General features: G+C 39.5%; 1 protein-coding gene across 6 annotated transcripts in view; it reads left to right on the top strand.

Annotated features, from left to right (window-relative positions):
- Window positions 1–854: 854 nt before the first annotated feature.
- The window catches only part of slc4a2b (solute carrier family 4 member 2b), a 47,747-nt gene continuing 29,993 nt past the window's right edge, over window positions 855–18,608 (top strand). For 2 of the 6 annotated variants that reach the window (XM_039789494.1, XM_039789491.1), the window contains exons 1-2: window positions 10,379–10,647; window positions 15,341–15,512. In XM_039789494.1, the coding sequence (XP_039645428.1) occupies window positions 15,453–15,512 (60 nt within the window). In that variant the 5' untranslated portion in view covers window positions 10,379–10,647; window positions 15,341–15,452. Of the gene's footprint in view, window positions 1,128–6,410; window positions 6,610–10,378; window positions 10,648–15,340; window positions 15,513–18,608 lie in introns of those variants that run through there. The other 4 variants (XM_039789489.1, XM_039789490.1, XM_039789493.1 and 1 more) reach the window with 4 other exon arrangements.

The raw sequence follows: 18,608 nt of genomic DNA on the forward strand, positions 1-18,608 counted from the left end.
GTTGGCAAAACCTTTGATCATTCACGTGGTCTTCAGTAGAAAATGTAGTTTTTCCAGTTCTCAAAGTTGTTCTCTGGACATCTCGCTCAAAAGTTGAGACTGAAAGTTTTTTATTTCTTCTTTCCTTTTCTTCTCAACAGTTTAATGACAATTGGGCAAACTCCATCAGCTGAAGAGCGTGTGATACAGTGAGTCTGATACAATCAATGGATCTTTTTGGATGTTTTGTCAATACAGTGTTGTAATAGGGCCTATTTTAATTTAACTGAGAATTTATTTTATGGTAATGGGTGATGAAACATTACAGTTACCCAGAAACATTGAATAACTAATTACAATCTAATGGCTACTTGAGTAGGCTAAACTTACACAGTAGCCTATATTTATACAAATCCGCATTTCAATTTATGCCAAATAGTCAAGTTTTCAGTACGTTAACAAATTCTGACAAAATAATATTTAATCATAAGTATCATAACGGTATGACGCCCTCCTCAGGCTTTCATCAGAAATATGAATCATCATTTACGCAGGCGCAGCTACTTGAGTCTCAAGGATATAGCGACAAGTTGTCAGAAATGAAACAGTTTAACCGGAATTTGATTAATGTTGGCTTCAAAATAATGGCGTTCAAGTGGTGTTAATAAGAAGCCAATAACAGAATAATCCTGTCATGTGATGTTTTTGTATCTTTTATTTATCATCGTCCTTGGATATTATATAACATTTTTGCCGTGTTAAATGTACGCATTTTGCTTTTCTCTTCACAAAAGGTTTTATTTTGAATCCTCTACCGGAAATGTAAGTGTTTTAATTGTTGGAAGAATTGATGCCGGTGGGGCAAGTGTTTGAGAGAGAGTTGGTTTGAGGTGACCATGCAGACCGGTGAATTAATAAGCCTCAGTGTGTGAGTCGTTGTCAGCCTCAGAAGGATTTCGCTTTGTGAAAACACATTTTTGCTTTGAACTGTCGTTGTTTTGATGGTCAAGAACTGGGTCTTGACTGTTGATTTATTTTCCTGTGAAGAAAGGCGGCATTGACAGGCCAACTGCCACACATGCATGCAAGTGTCCGCTGCTGGTGCTGCTGGTGGATGACTTCGCTTTGTTCCTCGGCTTGTTACACAGGTAATAGAGGATGGAAAGTCCTGTTAATGTGCTATAGGCTTTGTAGTTTTGTCGTGGCTTAATCCTCCTCACAGACTGGTGGATAGTAAATGATAATGTTAGAGCCGAGGAGTTCCTCATCCTATCAAGCTAGCGGTCACTCCTCCTGAGTCCTCACAAATAGCTACATTGTAGAAATGTGATGTTCATGTTAAAGAGTTGGTTAGTCCACATTTTCTTGTGTCTTTTTGAACTGAACAAGGCTTTTCAACAAGGCAGTGCGGAGACAGCGTAATTCATTCATCATTTATTTAGTCATTGCACACTGGTACAACAGCAGTAGTACCAGTACGTCTTCTGTTTCTCAGGTCATTGGGTGACATCATTATAAAGATCTGTCATTGGCAAGTTAAATATGAATTATTATATAAATCAAAGAAAAATAACTTCTCACATTTGAGGAGCAGATATGCCAATTATCACAATTGTTTTAAATTAATTTTGTCAATTTAATAATTGATTAATCTGCAAATTGTTTCAGCAAAAGATGAAATCTATCTCAATAATAACCCATGGATTCTCATTAGGAAATCCCATGTTTCAACCCATTGACCTCCAATTGAGGTTTTTGTTCTGTGCTTCTATTGTACCATAGATTTGAACATGAAAGTGGAGCACACTAATGAGGGAGCATAATATAGCATTATGCTACAAAAATGTCCACATAATGACAAATGGCTACAGCAACTCAGCCCACTACAGCCCAATGGCTTTCGTGAGTTGCTGTAGCCATTTGTCATCTTGTGTCATCTTGTGAGTTGTTGTAGCCACAAATAAATTGCTGTTAAAGTTCTTTATTTTAGTTTTAGTATTTAATGTATAGGCCTAATGGTATAAAACAGGCAACTCATCTCATTTGTGAAACTGCAACCAGCAAATATTCAGTGTTTTTTGGCTGTGTGCTTTTTTACAGCAGACATTTTGACATGTCAAACACAAGTGAAACTAATAGCAATAATTGCTGCAGTAAAATTATTACTGGAACTGAGCCATGGTTTGTGTTATTAGTTCCACCTGTGCTTTTCCTGCTGTGAGTCAAAATTGCTGCTTTGAAAAAGGTCTATACAGTATGAATCTGAGAAACGAGTGCTCTTATGCTAGCTATCAAGATTCATGTGAACAGGATTATTGAGACAGCCATATGACATGTAAAGTACAGGATGGACAGAGTTTTGACAGGGAAGAAGAAGAGAACTGGTAATGCTAATAAAGGATACATGTCTGTCAAATCCATAATATAATCAAGCATATCTTGCTCTCAAATTCAGTGTCAAGGACTTATATTACATTGTGTGTAAAAACAGTTGAGGCAAAAAATCAACTTGCATTTTTCATTTGCACAACAGAAACTAATGAGGAAATTTAACTTGGCTCCTTCTGTTACTGTGTAAGGATGTCAGGCTGATTCCTGCATCACCCTGTTGGGGTCCTCCTATCAATTATGACTGGCTTGCTCTACATTATCTCGCTTATTACACGGCTTGGTTCTATACTCGATTCTGATTGGTCGATCACAGCATTCTACGGTCTGCTGTTTCGGTATAACAGACCGTTGCCATGGACGGAGTTCTGATCATAGTCTCTGGCGAACCATTTTTAAATCAATGAATATGTTTTTGAAATGAATATTCAGAGTCGTATGGAGCTGATATCACTGATCAGCAGATCACAAAGGGAGCGAGAGGGTGAAGGAAACTGTGATCGCTAACAGCGCTAATGGCAACAGTGCATTAGTCCGCTCCATCTGTGTTTCCTCTATGTTGATTTTGTAGTGGCGGCCCACCATGGCAAAATTTCTGCCACCACGGTATAAGAAATAGGGCTGTACAAAAAATTTAGTCGCGGTCGCCTTTTAAATGATCCTGCCGACATAATGCACCCCCCGTTGGCTGCCGCTCACATTGCAATTTAACAACAAGTAGAACTATTCAGAGGTTACTGGGCCCGTCCAGTTTAACTCCACATACTGTTGTGTTGATGTAGTTTATTGTCAAAACATTCGCTTTCTTCCGAGTCGACAATTAAACGAACAGCTCCACCAAAAACGTCACCGTGGTGGGTCCGTTCTAAGTCTAGACCTGTTGTAGATGTTAATAGATAATAAAATAAATCTAATAATATAAATATATATATATATATATATATATATATATATATAATAATAAATATTTGTTTGCGTTGCAGCGAAGTGTCAGTTCCGTTTCATACGTAAAACATTTGCCGGGCGGGGCGGGGGTTGACTTGCCCCCAAAGGAAAAACACTGTCCATGGTTAGCTCTACTCACTGGGGCGACCTGGCTTCCGTCGGAGAGCAATGCTCACTAACGGTAAAGTTAACCGTCCTGACCGGGACTCAGGCGTTATCAGAGGGTAACCTCTGTATGAGTAGCCATGTAATAAGCTGTGTAATAAGCGGGATAATGTATAGCGAGCCCGTCATTATTCAGTATGAGCACAAATATTGATTTGAAAATTATTTTATTGATTTAAAAATGGTCCGCCAGAGTCTTTGATCAGAATTCCATCCATGGAGACGTTCTGTTATACTTAGCAACGGTCTGTTATACAGAAATAACAGACCTTAGAATGCTGTGATTAACCATTCAGAATTGAGTATTCAACCAAGCTGTGTAATAATAAATAAGGGATAATGTAAAGCGAACTGCTAATTTTTGCGTCTTGCATCACGCTGAAGGGGTTCAATTTTGCAATGATGATGCTTAATAATTCACTCTTCATTATCCCGATCCAGAAGGTTTTGTTATTTAATGAGCATTGTTGGAGGCACATGACACGAGGCCTAAGATTTTCATTGTCAACAACCATTTCTGTTATTGTTGTGCACAAGATCAATAAAGAACCTGGAACCTTGGACAATAGCGGAATCTGAACAGGTTTGTCTATGGTGAATCTGACTTTGTTCAGTCTGCACTCTCAAATTCCAGAGCAACCGTTCGGCTTCCTTTTTGTCGCGGTAATCCTGCGTGGTGCTTGAACATATCAGATACATCCATCTTATCCGTGTGATCACAGTCTCAGCTTGTATTTGTTTTCCTTCGCCTCAGTGGAATATGTCAAACTGACTTATTGTTAACTGATTTGTGACAACAATGGTGTGTTTTGCTGGAGAAAAAATGTCAAAGCACAAACAGTTGAGCAGAGTGTCTCTACATTCCTGTCGTGGATTGCTTGGTCATGCAGAAGACAAGGAAAGGAAAAGAGGTTGATAAAAAGCTTCTTTTTTTTTTTTTTTTTATCATGGCCTCTCGGCTCTTCATGTTTATTTTACCTTCCCCTCCGCAGATAAACAGACCCAGTGTTTTGTTAAACACATCAGGCCTAAAAATCAGTCTTAAGCTAAACCAAATGCTGTTATTACACTGTTTACTATTACAAATTGTGGATTCACATCATTTGCTCGCTTGTCTGTTGCTCTTCTCGAGTCTACTAAGTTGCATGTAATTGCTATTTTGCACTTTGGCAGTACACCTTGGAACGTACATAATTTGGGCTACCATCCTTTTAACATTAAACCCCATTAAGCTTTCTGGACTTTGTAGTCACTTTTGCAGCATTATACACTACACTGCAAAATACATAGTCAGACATCCTTGCCCCTCTCTGTTTCCCAGGAAATTGATAAATGGCTGATTTGTATTTGAACGTAGTATGAGATTTTAGGCCTTTGTTTTAGCTCTGGGAGCCCTGGAGATTATTCCTTTCTCATGAGAGCAAATACAGTTATTGCAAGTGCACCGGGTCAAAGCTCCACAATTACCGTGTTTCTGTGAGAATCTGGCTTTATCTTTTGTCCAGCTGGTGCAACCTGAGCAGCCTGGATGCAGTTTTGACAGGAAGTACCACACCCTAACACTTGAGCTGAATAGGACCAGTAGCTCATGACTGTAAAAAAAGTTCTTACTGTCCAGTGGAGGGTTCTGTTTTGTCCATTTGGCAGCACTGTTGTGTAATGCATATACAGTAGGCTTGGGCCAAATATTTAGTATTCCCCTTCTATTTTATTTTCTTTTTTATTTTTTTTATTTGCCTTGGTCTCTCTTGGATAGATGTATAATTCCTTTCGGTGATATACCATGCAATTGTAAACCCTCTGCAGACATGATTATTTATCAAAGTTTACAGGAATAAAAGCATTACAACAAATATCAGTACAGTCTCTGTGCCAATTTAGTGTTTTATTTACGGTTTTAATTACAGTCTAACTGATGGGATTTATTAGGCTGATACCGCAATTGATATTTGGGACTTAAAAGCTGCACAAATCAATATCTTTAAATTATGAATGTATCACATGGCTTTGTGTAATGTGAGAGGCGGGGCTCATTGTGATACACCCACAGACTATTACCTCACTTTGCAGTTCCCCGCAGCTCGAGAGCAATTTACTGTTTTGGTTCAGCCTCACCACTGAAAATGACTTTCATATGTCCAGAATACACTGATATACGTCTCTAAATCAGCTGATAAGTTAAGTCCGGATTTACTTTTTGTACACTTTCATTAGTTTACTGCAAACATGAAAAATTATTGATTTATTGTCTTTTATGAATTAATGTTGAGAGGCGACATTAAAGTAGAATATTTTACATCCAACCCTCAAACAAAATGGGAATTCAGAATAAACAAAATGTGACGCTTGAATTTGGCCTGATGTTATGGCCTATGCTTGATATGTTGCATTAGTTCTTAGTGGACTTGTATAGTTCTTTGAACTATTGTTTCCTTCTTGAGCATAAACCTTTTATATTCTAAGTTACTGATATAGCTTGTTACTCTGAGCTTAAGGACATTTTGAGTCTGCATGCAGTAAGGCATTTTCCACATGACATTTATTTCCATTTCACAATGTGTATTGACCTCCTACAATACACTCGAACCCTCTTCAAGGTATAAAAATACTTGGGTGGTGATTGTTTTTTCTGTTCTGGAGTAGAGGACAATGGGCAGGCATTTTATAAACTGCCAGTGTTTAGTTGCCTCTTCAATCCCTCTTCACCCCAAAGACAGGTGCTGTCTTAGCTGTAAGCACAGCCGCCGCTTGCCAAAGCCTCTGACGGGACACAGAGCGAGATAAAGATGGGTATACATTGCCTCAGTGCAGCTGTTAGCTATGTGAGACTGGAAGTGTTCCAGTGATTGTGTGCACATAACTTAGCACAGTCATGATGAGGTGCTGGACCCTGCCAAAGTGAGTGAAGTTAGTGTGGCTGGGCTGTGAAGAGCAGAGCAGGGAGGTAGAGACGTCTGCATGTTGAAAGAGGAGCTGGATGGGCACAGCCTTCAACATAAACCAATGCCAAATCCCCATAGAGAGCCACAAACAGGGCAGCTATCAGTGGTATACAGCTGCACCGAGGTCGGTGTTTGCATCACCAAGCTGCACAGGAGACTTGAGCGGGGGAGAGCACTAAGTAGTGTTCTGGTGAGTTTCTGTCAAGTTTTTAGCTTCACAGTTTTTGCTTGTAATTGTCACTGTTAACATGCTACACAGTTCTCATTAATAAGAATACATAAGTAAAAAGTAAGCTTTTGGTCCTGGGTTGACCACTTGATTGTGTTTTCTTTATGTCTAGAAATATGTCCTAGCAGACTTCTTTTAGACTTGAAGGGAGAGAAGAATAACAGGAAGCTGGAGGGAGAATTTCTGAGTTGTGTTAACCCTTTGTATAAAAACTAGAAAAACTGAAGGCGAGATTTTATTGTGTAATATTTCTTGTTAAATGTTATTTTTATTGGTTTATTTCAGCAGAGAAAACGTGTTTGAAACACAGGGTGTTTTGGATGTATGTCATTGCTTTATTTTACCACATTTAGCCAAAATATTAAACTTAATTTAAAATGTCGCTGCAAGAATGAGGACAATTCTGTGGTTGAGTTTTGTAATTAGCATATCGTCCGTTGGTCATGGTTAAGAAAAAGTTGTCAGTCGACGTTGCACGCATGAAGTCATGGCTCTTAATATGGTTGACCACGGTGGATAATGCTATTATTAGCACACTGTTGGGATTGAGGAAAGCCCCAGACTTTGAAGTGGACTTCAATTTTAGCTGCTTGTGGCTTTGACTATGTTTCTTTTCCCCGCAAGACATGCATGTGACTGCACAGTGATCCCTCATCCCTAGGGACAAACAATTATAACTCACACACATTATGGACACACACTCAGGTTCCTCCTGAGGTTGGGTATTTCTTTAGCCCTAAGGCTCATATAAGCTGATGTGGAATGCAGCGCTTGATTATTTGGCGAACGGGTAAGCAACTTGTTTAGATCACAGGACTGTTCTTTGTTCGCTGCAAAACACAATTAATCTGGCGGCTTTTATGACTTTAGGTGGGATTAATTGTATAATAGTTTTGATTTCTCCATGACATTTTTTTTTTTCCATTGCCACATTTCCAATACACTAAACCTGTGCCATGCCAAGGTGTAGGTCTATTGTTAGGGAAATTTACCCTAACACTGATATATATTTGACCAGTACAAGCAGGTAGTCGAGGTGAACAATGAAAAATGATTAAACCTGATGGACATACTTAAAATGCTAATGTATGGTTATTACCAGTTAATAATTAAGGACATATTAGGCAACATGTCATTGCTTTCCCACTACTTTTATGCACACATAACAAATGAATAAACATCCTGTGCAAATGTATAAACATGCCCAAAAACATGCAGTTCTAGAGTTGATGTGCACCAGTTTTATTTTGAACTTGAAACATACACAATGTCGCTAATCAGTTGCATAGTTTATTTCAGAATATCGATTACTTATTATTACCACATTACAGATGCTCCGAAGCATCTTGGCAACGTTTAAATTCCCTTCATGAGAAGTCAAGTTGCAAATGTTCTAAAGAAAGCCAGGACATAATGACTCACTCCCTGTCTTGCAGTCTGTATTGAAATGAAAGCTGTCATTCTTGTATGCGGTTGTTAACCAGGCTTTTGTTGCACTCCCTTTCATGTGCCACCATAAGAAAGTTTCTTGTAATGCCGAAAGTTTTTCTCTACCAGCTGGTCCCCTATTGTCTTGCAACATGAATTCATGTCACTCTTGAGATTGAGAAAGAAATTGTAATCTACCTTATTTCGACATGGGACCAGACATGTATAAAGTACTAGGGACCCATACTTGAGTAAAAGTACAAGTGCTCTATGAAAAAAGTGACTTGAGTAGAAGTAGAAGTGCTCTTTAAGCACCACACTTAAGTAGAAGTACTAAAGTATTCAACATTTTTTGTACTTAAGTATTGCAAGTAGTTTATTTTAAAATGTACTACTCAAGTACTGAAAGTAAAAGTACTGTTATTTAGTTATTAAAGAAAGCAGTCAAAAGTTTGAATATCATATTGTTTATATTATGTCAAATGTTTAGCCAAGGCTGTAGCCAAAGGAATTAACAAATATTAAATATATTATATTAAAAATAACAAATATTAACAAATATTGAAATAAAATGTAAAATTATCACATGAACGTAAAATGAACATCCTCTCCAGCACAGTAACGATTAAAGCCCCAAAAAACGTATCACCCACTAGCTAGTAACGTGTGATGTACAGGAAAGTTAGCAAGCTAGCAACGTACAGATAAACTAGCAGCTTCACATCACAGGGTCAAACGGTTAACATTCAGGACTCACTGCAGACTCAAACAACTCTGGAATAGCTTCATCTGCTGCAACAACAGCTAAATAGAAAGATTACTAACTAACGTACATCGTCTCTGACTTCTGAACGCGCAACCGTTATGAAAAGAAACACGACGCGATCTCTGGGATTTCTTAAGTAGCTAATTATCGTACGTAACTAACGTAGCCGTAACTAACGTAGCCGTAACTAACGTAGCCGTAACTACACACGCTATAACCGTAACCTACAGTCTTCGTAGCGTGAGGAATTCACAACGGTAACGATGCAGCACATAAAAAATGTATCGGACTAAAAGTATTTCATTCATCGAAAATATGTACTCAAGTAAAAGTGGAAGTAGGAGAAAAAAATAATACTCCAGAACAGTACAGATACAGCTTTTTAGTACTTAAGTACAGTAGTGAAGTAGTTAGCTCTGCATGGGACACACTGTATCTAATGCTCATGTGATTAAAGGACCATGCGATGTTTTTGCATGTTTTGGCCCTTGTAACTTCCAACCAATTTTCTTTATGATATTTTAATGCATTTTTAGTCGTGCTTGCGATTTGGCTCTCTGGATGCCAGTGTCGGTTGGTTGTTCAATACATTTGGTCCATTTGGTACACAATATATCAATAACTATCAGATTGATTGCCATGAAATAGAAACCTTTCTTTTTTTGCTAGAGGTATTCTAGGTATTTCAAGTTTTTTTTAATGTATGTATGTATTTATTTATTTGACAGGAACAGTGCACAGCTCCTTAGCAGTACCAGAGTTAGCTATAAGCTAATTTTCATCTGTAATCCCTGGGCAGTAAACAGAGAATAACATCTCTGTCATCTCTAATCTTTGATTTTTAGTGAATTAGCCTACTGGATTTCTTTAGGAAGTACAATCAGGCTGCAAAATGGTGCTTTTTTTGTCCACCAGCCAAATGGCTAGTGAATGTTTGAATTTTACCAGCCAGTCATTAGATTAGCATTGTTTTTCTGGCTGGGGAGTGAAGAAAATCTACCTGCCCAACTCCCTGCATATTTTACCAGCATTTGGTTGGTGGATGGTGCTAATTTTGTACCCTTAGTAAAATTCAAAAAAATATATAATAAAGTGAGGAAAATCCCTCTTGAACTGGTCACAATTGGTAGACATTTGCAACGAGTGATGACAAGTTGCAAGTAGACATTGCTTTGTTTTTAAGAGGTCGCAAGCCAAACTGGTGGAGAACCAGAACCACTGTTCTAAAACATGCAAATCCCCTACTATGGTTTGTTAAAGACAGATATTGATCATCAGGGTTGACTTTCCACCTCAGGATTAAGGTCAATAGTGTGTGTGTGTGTGTGTGTGTGTGTGTGTGTGTGTGTGTGTGTGTGTGTGTGTGTGTGTGTGTGTGTGTGTGTGTGTGTGTGTGTGTGTGTGTGTGTGTGTGTGTGTGTGTGTGTGTGTGTGTAGACAGACAGACAGATATATTTGTGTGTCTGAGCAGCAGCCTCTGACTCAGTGTTGAATGGGTCCTGGAGTCACATGGCTACTTGTCAGCAGGCTGAAGGAGGAAACATAATCCTGAGGAGGAAGGCTGCTGCTATCTTTTCGTGCCTGTTGGTCTGAGAGCTGAGTGCACTCAGCTCGTCGAGAGGCTGAGACCGCACATGATCTTCATGGCTTCACATCTCTAACTCCTGTTTCTTTTGTCTCTCTATCTCTCCCCGCTCTGTTTGTTTTTGCCCTGCACTCTGACCAGCCCCGGGTCTCTCTTTACAGCAGAGTTCAGAATTGCTCTACAATGTCTGCGGTGGCTTCTCTGCTGTGAGCACACAAAGGTACAGTACAATCATTGATTTCTTTTTGTATTTCTTGCCCAGCTGTCATTTTCAAGTTGTCTTATTTGTCAGACTGTCACTTTACATTGCTTGTTGTTTTTCTATTTAATTTATTGTCTGTTACATTATTGCTAATAAGGGTTATTACTCAATTAGGTGAGCAGAACCAGGTTTAATCAAACTTAACAAGATTATTCTCGTTAGGATCTCAGGCGTGAACAACCATAGCATGAACAGCTGTAAACAAATCCTGCACAGGTTACATTGCGGGGGGGGGGGAAAGGCCTTTAAACAAGCCACTTTGTGCCCACTTGAGTTGTAGTAGCACAAACATGCTCTTACACTCTTAAATCCTAAATTAGAGCCTTTAAAGGCCATGTTTTTGTGAGGGCTCTCCTAAATGCTGTGGTCAAATCAGAATTCATAGCTACACAAAATAGACCTTATTTTCTTGCAAGTGTTTGTCTTTTTGCTTTCTTAAACCACTCTCTGACCCATTTCTGTTTATCACACATTTTTTTCTTTTTAACATCAGATCTTGCATGCGTGTGTTCAGTGTGTCAGATAAAACATTAAGGCCACGAATAATCGTCACGTCACTTGAAACACAATCAGTGTTTCATAAAAAAAAAATAACATGGGTTTTCTGCTAAAAGGAAGCAAATGAAACACACTCTGTCTTGTTTTTTTGTAAGCCCAGTTCTCTAATGAAACCTTAAAACCACTTTCCTCCCTGTCATTGTCCTGTTTTTAAAGTACAGGCCTGTGTGCTGGTTGAGGTCTGGACACTGATCAAACTGCTATTTCTGCACAGGCATTTTTATTTGCAGTTTGTGTATTTTATTGAACTGTTCTTTAAATATGCTCTTTTTGATAGAATTTGTAGATCGGCATGCAGTCTGTGGTCGACACTCGCGTTCCAAGCTGCCTGTTTGAAGCCGGGCCCGGCCGGGTGCCCTGGCAGATCACTGGGTTAAGACGCATGTGGGCTTGTGTCGTGAGTACGAGTCTGGCTCGTAACCTCTGTCCCGTTGTCTGACTGTCTCACCCCGTAATGTCATTTTGAGAAGGCAAAGATTTTTATTTTACATTTTTGTCTATCTTTAACATTGAAGGTCACATGAGATTACAGTGAAAGATGTTAAAGAACAAAACAAATATTTTCGAAAATACAGGTTTTGGCTTAGAGTGAAAAACTCTTTTGCTCTTTTGGTAGTTGCTTTTGAGATGATTGGTGTGCTGACTCATCACTTCTCTCGGCTCCTAATGCAGCTCTCTCCTCGAAATATCTGAGTGTCTGTAGCTTGTAATAGTTCCTTTCTTTTAGAAAGTCCTGCAGAGTATCAAAATACCAAACTTCTCAGATTTTGAAAGAAAGACGTGTTTTTATCAATACTGGAAACTTTCAACATACCAAAGAGACGTTGTCAGGTATATTTGCACTCTGTGGAGGAGGTGAGTCACCACTAAGTGCATATTACAGATCTTAATAATGACCGAAAAAAAGTCAAACCCATGCTCTTGAGTTATCACCTTATGGTATGACGCAAATGCCAAGCTTACTGTATAATGATAATCAGATAAATTTATTACTGGATCGGTTTAGTTAAAGGAAAAGTTAGTTGCTCAGAATCATTGCAATGTTATTTCAGAAACTGTAAATAGCAGGTGTCTCACTATCAGCTGTTAAAGATGTGATGTGTTTTGGTCTATTTACAGAGAAGCTTGTTCATAGTTTCTGAAAGGCATAATTTAAAAGAGTTTTTTTCAGACCTGATAACTAAAAATTGCCACATGTTAAGCCCATATGCCAGATCCATCTGTAATTTAAACAGAAACGGGACAACTGTAGTTGGTTGTTACTTTCTACATGGCCTGAATGTATACTCTGCTCTCTGTAGGAGGGATAGATGAAGATGACAGTTTGCTATGCTGTGACAAGTTGAGTTAACCTATAATGTCACAGGGTAGACATTAAGACATTTTGTACTAACCCAGATTATTTTTGTAATACAGGTCTGGTCCAAGCATACACATGGTTTTTCAGTTAATTATTTCTAAAGTCTGACATTATATACACTAGAAAGAATCCCAAAGTGCCCTGTTTCTGTTTTTTTTTTTTTATACGTTTACAGCTCCTCCTTACCTTCCTGTTTTCATACTTACTTCCTCCCAGAAGCATAGTTTTCCCAAAGCCTTGTGTGCACACATTTGAAGCTGTGGCTAAATCTTGCATTGAAAAGTGGGAAAAAAAATGTACACACTCATTGCCTTCTTTTAGGAAGAGTTTGCAAGGTACTGCGCTTCTGGATGAATCTGGGAAGACATGATGAACTTCTTCCAGAGGAAACACAGAGCATCTTGTCCTCTCTTCCTCTTGCACTGTCAGCATTCATCCATGTCCTTTTTGTAATTTTGGTTGTTACATAAGGGACAACCAGTTACTTTTTTTTATCAGATCCTCTGCCTGATTGTACCTGATTGCAGACAAGAACAGTTCAATCATTGAGGACCATTTTTTTCTTACCAAGACATTATTGCTTTCTGCTTCTGATCATTATTATAATCTGTATTATTACAGCCATGCCCTGAGGTAGATAAGCCGGTTCCCATGCTTTTTGCTCAGGATCCCAGGGTTCTGTAACTTTATCCCTGTGTAGCCAGCCCTGCCTCTTCCACAGTGGTGGGGTCTAGGTTTACTGAGAAAGTAATCTTAAAACGCACACAGGCTCTAACTCCAATAGACTCCTTTATCGCCACCACTGCACAGATTACAATGTCTCAAACTAGTTAAAGTTGTTGTTCTGAATAGAACAGCTGCTGGGATGTAATTAACATTTGGTGCAGTGATTACTATTTTGGCAGAGCAAACCAAAAGTGTTGCCAAAACTTTGTGTAGTCTGCTCTGTGTCTCGGGTCTCTTTGGCAGGTGATGTCCTCTTCAATCCACACAGCTCACTGTCCAGCACCTAAATGCTTCTGCACTGCTTTTAATCTCTTGTCATTGATTGTGCTAAATGAAATGGACCTGTCAGAAATCCCTCGACGTCAACAAGGTCATTGACGTGATTGTAGTTGGGCAGCAGGAAGGCTTATCGTTTCTTTGATAGCTACTGTCGTAGAGCCAGAACATGATTTCTAACTGACACTGGAAAGTGAACCAAAAGAGGGCCCGCCTCTGCTTTTAGACTAAAAGAAAACCGCTGTTCTGTTAACAATTGTGCTAGTGAGATGATTTTTTCAGAAGTCTTAAGGTGATGAGGACTACCTGGGTTCCTAGTATATAAAAAAATATAAAAAAATGTTTTGTTTGCTTTAATTAATTTAGATATTGGCAATACATCATCCACCATTTGGACTTTACCAATCAGTTGATCTTTGCAGCCTAACATAAAGGTTAATTATATAAAGAATTAGGGCTCAAGTAAAAATTTTCGTAATGCTAAATCATAGAGAAAGAAAACCAGCACATTTGACAGCCTGAAACACAGAATTTTTGGCACTTTTTATAAAAAGAATAATGACTGAAACGATTTATCAGCTATGAAAATGGCCGAATGAATTCTGATTACTTTTGGATTTCTGCGGTTGTATGTCATACAATGGCAACGCAAGAATGACGGGTGGAGATTGGCTGAGGCTCGTGCCGCCGCTTATCGGAGTCCTCTGCATGGTAGCACTGCGTTATCTTGTTCTTATCTGACTGTTATGGTTAATAACCTTGAATGACGGTGAGGAAGTGCTGCATGGCTTACAATCAAGAATTATCGAAATGAAAAAAGATGAGGTGTCCCTATTTGTAAAAGCATGTTGGTATATTCTACCACTGTGGCCATCATAATGTCATGGTAAAAACGCCATTCAGTTTAGGCCATCTGTGTTTCTAAAGTGGGTTTGGGGACTCAAAGGTACTTAAGGGGCTTCCAGGAAATCCTGAAACTGTTGATTACTCCTTAGTGTAGCCCTCCAGTGAAGCATGTTGCTTTGCACTTCAGCACATGCAAGAAAGTCAGCACTTTATGAGGTTAAAGTGCACATTAGCATTGTCATTGTGAGTATAAGTGAAGCCTCACAGAGCTGGAAGCATGGCTGAAAAAAGTAATTTAACATAATCTCAACAATGTAATCTTCATATTTAATATTTGGTTGCGAATGTTTTTCAATGACGGATGTCTTTGACCCATAGATATCAGCAATCACTTCATTGCTGGTGATGCTTTACCAGCCCTGTGCTGCAGCAATCTTCACTTATTTGGGAACCTTTTGCCTTCAGCCTGGTTTTCAGCAGTGAAACACATCCTCAGTTGAATCTACATGTAGGTTAGGTGATGGAACCATCCTCTGTTTTGCCTCTAATAAGTTTTTGTCTGTTTTGGAATCCTATTTCTGCTGAAATGTCCTAAAATTGGAAGGTGATGCATTAGAAGGGTTTCAATTTGTGCACTGCTCATCCAATATGAATGTCAAATCAGCACTTCAACTTCATACTAATGGTTTAATTTCAAATCTAATGTGTCGGAGTAAAGAGCCAAAACGATTTAAAAACACACCACTGCCATTATACTTTCTGCCTGCACTTCATATTCTGTGATTACTGGCCCACAGCTGCAGTATTTTAGCAGCATTGTTTGCCTTAATGTTATAAATCTCAAGCTTCATCTGTGCTAACCCTCGGTTCTGTATCGGTCTCCAGGTTATGCTGCCCAAAAGCTGTCTGAGTCCCAGTGAGAAAGAGAAGGGCTAAAGCCGCACCGATCCAAAACCGCTTCCCAAAGCCTCTCCAGCAGCGACTCCACTGTGGAGCCATGAGCAACCCCAGCGCTCCCAACCAGATAACCGATGCCGTGGCATCGGTTATTCACAGTGTAAGTTCACACAACCACAAACAGAAAGGCCTCAGTCTGCCCCGTCAGGTCAGTCTCCAGCGTTGTCAGCCACATGATAAAACACACGAGGCAGAGTTGGCGACCCTGGTGACAAACCTGGTTAAATGCTGCTCAGGAGGAGATGACGCTCACAATTAGCAGTTTATTGTCTTTTCATGCATGAGACATGAGCGATTTAGCATGTAACTTTCCTCTACTTGAGTTCATATTCTCCCTGTGCTGGATTTATGCTGCATCAGCTCCCTCAGTCCTCTCTGGCATCAGAGTGTGTATATTTTGGACAGTGTTGTTCCCTCCAGAGCTATTTGTGTACAAATCTAGTCACATCCTAGAGCCAATTCCCTGGCAACATACCATACTTCTGACTGCAAAAATTAAAAATATTCAGAACCGTTAAGAAACACTTCAGAGCTGCACAGCGAGCTGCTCCTGTTGAATTGTCCCTTTTCATTCGAGCACTGGAGAATTTAACAGTTCAACAAAGGAAAACATTTACTTCCTCTTTTCTTTAAGTCGATGGGTTGCCATCGTTGAAAACACTAAAGTAATATCGACACATATGAAAAACGTGATTTAATGGCTGCTTGGGGGGATTGATGTGATAAATATGCTGCCCAGAGGGCAGCTGGTCAGCAGCCAAAGAAAGCTGCATTCCCCAAACGGGAGGTTCTCAACAAGTTAATCTTAAAATGATTAAGATGCTGCAGCAGAAAATATCACAAGCTTAAAGGAAAAATCGCTGTAGTTAGATGTCATCAGTTTGCGACGGTTGGTGAATTCCAGAAATTATTATGTTCGATGGCATTCCAAGAATTATAAGGATTGCATCTTTTTTTTTTTTTTTTTTACTGATTTACCAACCTTTCTCAACCTTTCTAGTGTTCTCATGAGTTAAGGATTTCTAAGTTTCCCAGAATGGCTTTCAAGAGCCCAAATTGAAGAGAGTTCACTGAGCTGTCAGTTGAATGTGTAGGTGAGTGGAAATAATGATGTTTATAGCGCAGTGGGAGCAAAAAAGAAGACATTTTCCACTCGGTAACCATAGAGGCGACTTCTGACCGACTTCTGATGAGGTTTACCTTTTTTATTCTACTTTTGAGAGATCGTTTCTGACTGAAAGAACACATTCTTGAGTTCAAACTGCCCTTTAGACTCGGGGTATTAATTTGGCAGCACCCGAGCTGTATGTTCTTCACTGCAACACCAATGTAGGAAATGCTTACTTTCCCTTAGCTTTGCATTTTTGTCAGCGTGCTGTCAGCTGCTTCCTTTTCCAGTGTTGCACAACTGTGACCATGCTGATAACCACTACATCTACCCGCATGCAATCTGGACATTAACAATATACATGCTGTCCAAGTTTGAAATCGAATCCCGCTCTTCCAGCATAGAATGGTATTTAGGAGGTGGAAGTGGATATATGACACTTAAAGGAGAATTCCAGGCCAATTTTTACGTTAATCTTGTTTGCTATAGATACGCGAGTACTTTCGATTGGAAAAAAACCCCAAACTGAATCGGTCCTTGCAAACTGGAGTTGCTGCAGCTACCTCCTATGAGCTTCCACTGAGCTAAAACGACAGTTGTCGGGGCAAGTTTTAGAGCGCCTTTGTGCCTCTTAACAGACACAAAATGCAATTAAAATGTCTGTGCAACATGTACAGGGCCCTTGCGTGACAACAAGATGCGTTTTCAACTCAGACATTGTTTAAATTCAGAGGACAGGTCATGCCTTCGCGGCGAAAAAATTTAGTTTATTTTCCCCTCAAAAATAGGTAATTGAGGGGTCCGAGACCCGGTGCTAATACGGCACCGGTGCCTTAACGACCGGTAGCTACCGGACCAAATAGCAACGCGGATTTCGGTGCCTTATTTAGGTGCCACTAAATGCCTGCTCTTCTGTCTGATGCTCCTAAACGGACATTGGAGGGAACTGAAACATCGCCGCACGGGACGCTAGTTAACACTACACTTGGCAGCAGGTAACGTTAGCCTACCGTTAGCTAGCAGCTGGAGTAAACACGGTTAAAATGAGAAGAGATGTGTCACCTTTTTCAGCCCTGAGCTTGCAGGTATGAAAACCATCAAACTCGAAAGACTCTTCTGTGTGTTGTATATCTGCTATATTCTCCATAGTTAAGTTACTCCAAGCTTCTTCCCTTGTGAACAACTCCGCTCTTCACTCTTCACACACTAAGCTCTGTTCTGCACTCTACTGTTTACCTTTTCCTGCTACAACTGAATTCCCAGGAGACAGCGCAAGGCTAAAGCTAGCCTTCAGTAATGCCAATACTGTGCAAGCCACAGACATCATTTATCCCGTTTCCATGAAGTTAGTGTGTGTGTGTGTGGGTGTGGGTGTGTGTGTGTGTGAGATTATATACATTATATATTTTAGCCTATGTAATGTTAGGTTTATTATTATTTAGGTTTTATTTTTGCCGAATCATATCGTTTCCTCGCAGCCCAGTGGCAAATCCTTTTGCGAATCACTGGCTGGGGACCTCTGGTATACATTGCACAAGACATTGTCTTTAAACAAGATTTAAAAAACAGACGCTGTAAAGATTACTAGGCCTATCCTCTTGTAGAATATGACGCAAAGATATGAGGCCATTTTATTTTTAACTTTGGCCACCTTGATCGCAAATTTTTCTTGCAGAATGTGTTGAATGACATCCTTAGATATACAGTATAGATATGTATAAAATATTCTGCCAAGCCTGTTCAGAATTAACTTGTCTTCATTGCCATTTATAGCCTGTAGGACAGTTAACTGCTATAAAACATATCGAGATTGTGGACTACAATATGACTTGACTATAAGACTCACCAGCTTACAACCTGATGACCAAGAAGCTCACTAAAGATAAAAGTGTTTGCTGTATGACAGTGCCTTAGCAGTTATTGGTTGGTCTCTTGGCTCCAACTCTACCAAGTTAATTATTATCTCTTTAACAATGTGTGTGCGTGTGTATGGTCAGGGAGAGTTCAGATAATCCTTTTTGGATTTTTAAGGGCTAATGTTGGGAAACTGAGTAATGTCCTCTTCCTACCCCAGAGATCTGCCCTGGT

This window comes from Perca fluviatilis, chromosome 22 (genome assembly GCF_010015445.1).
Source record: "Perca fluviatilis chromosome 22, GENO_Pfluv_1.0, whole genome shotgun sequence".
Classification (NCBI taxonomy): Eukaryota; Metazoa; Chordata; class Actinopteri; order Perciformes; family Percidae; genus Perca; species Perca fluviatilis.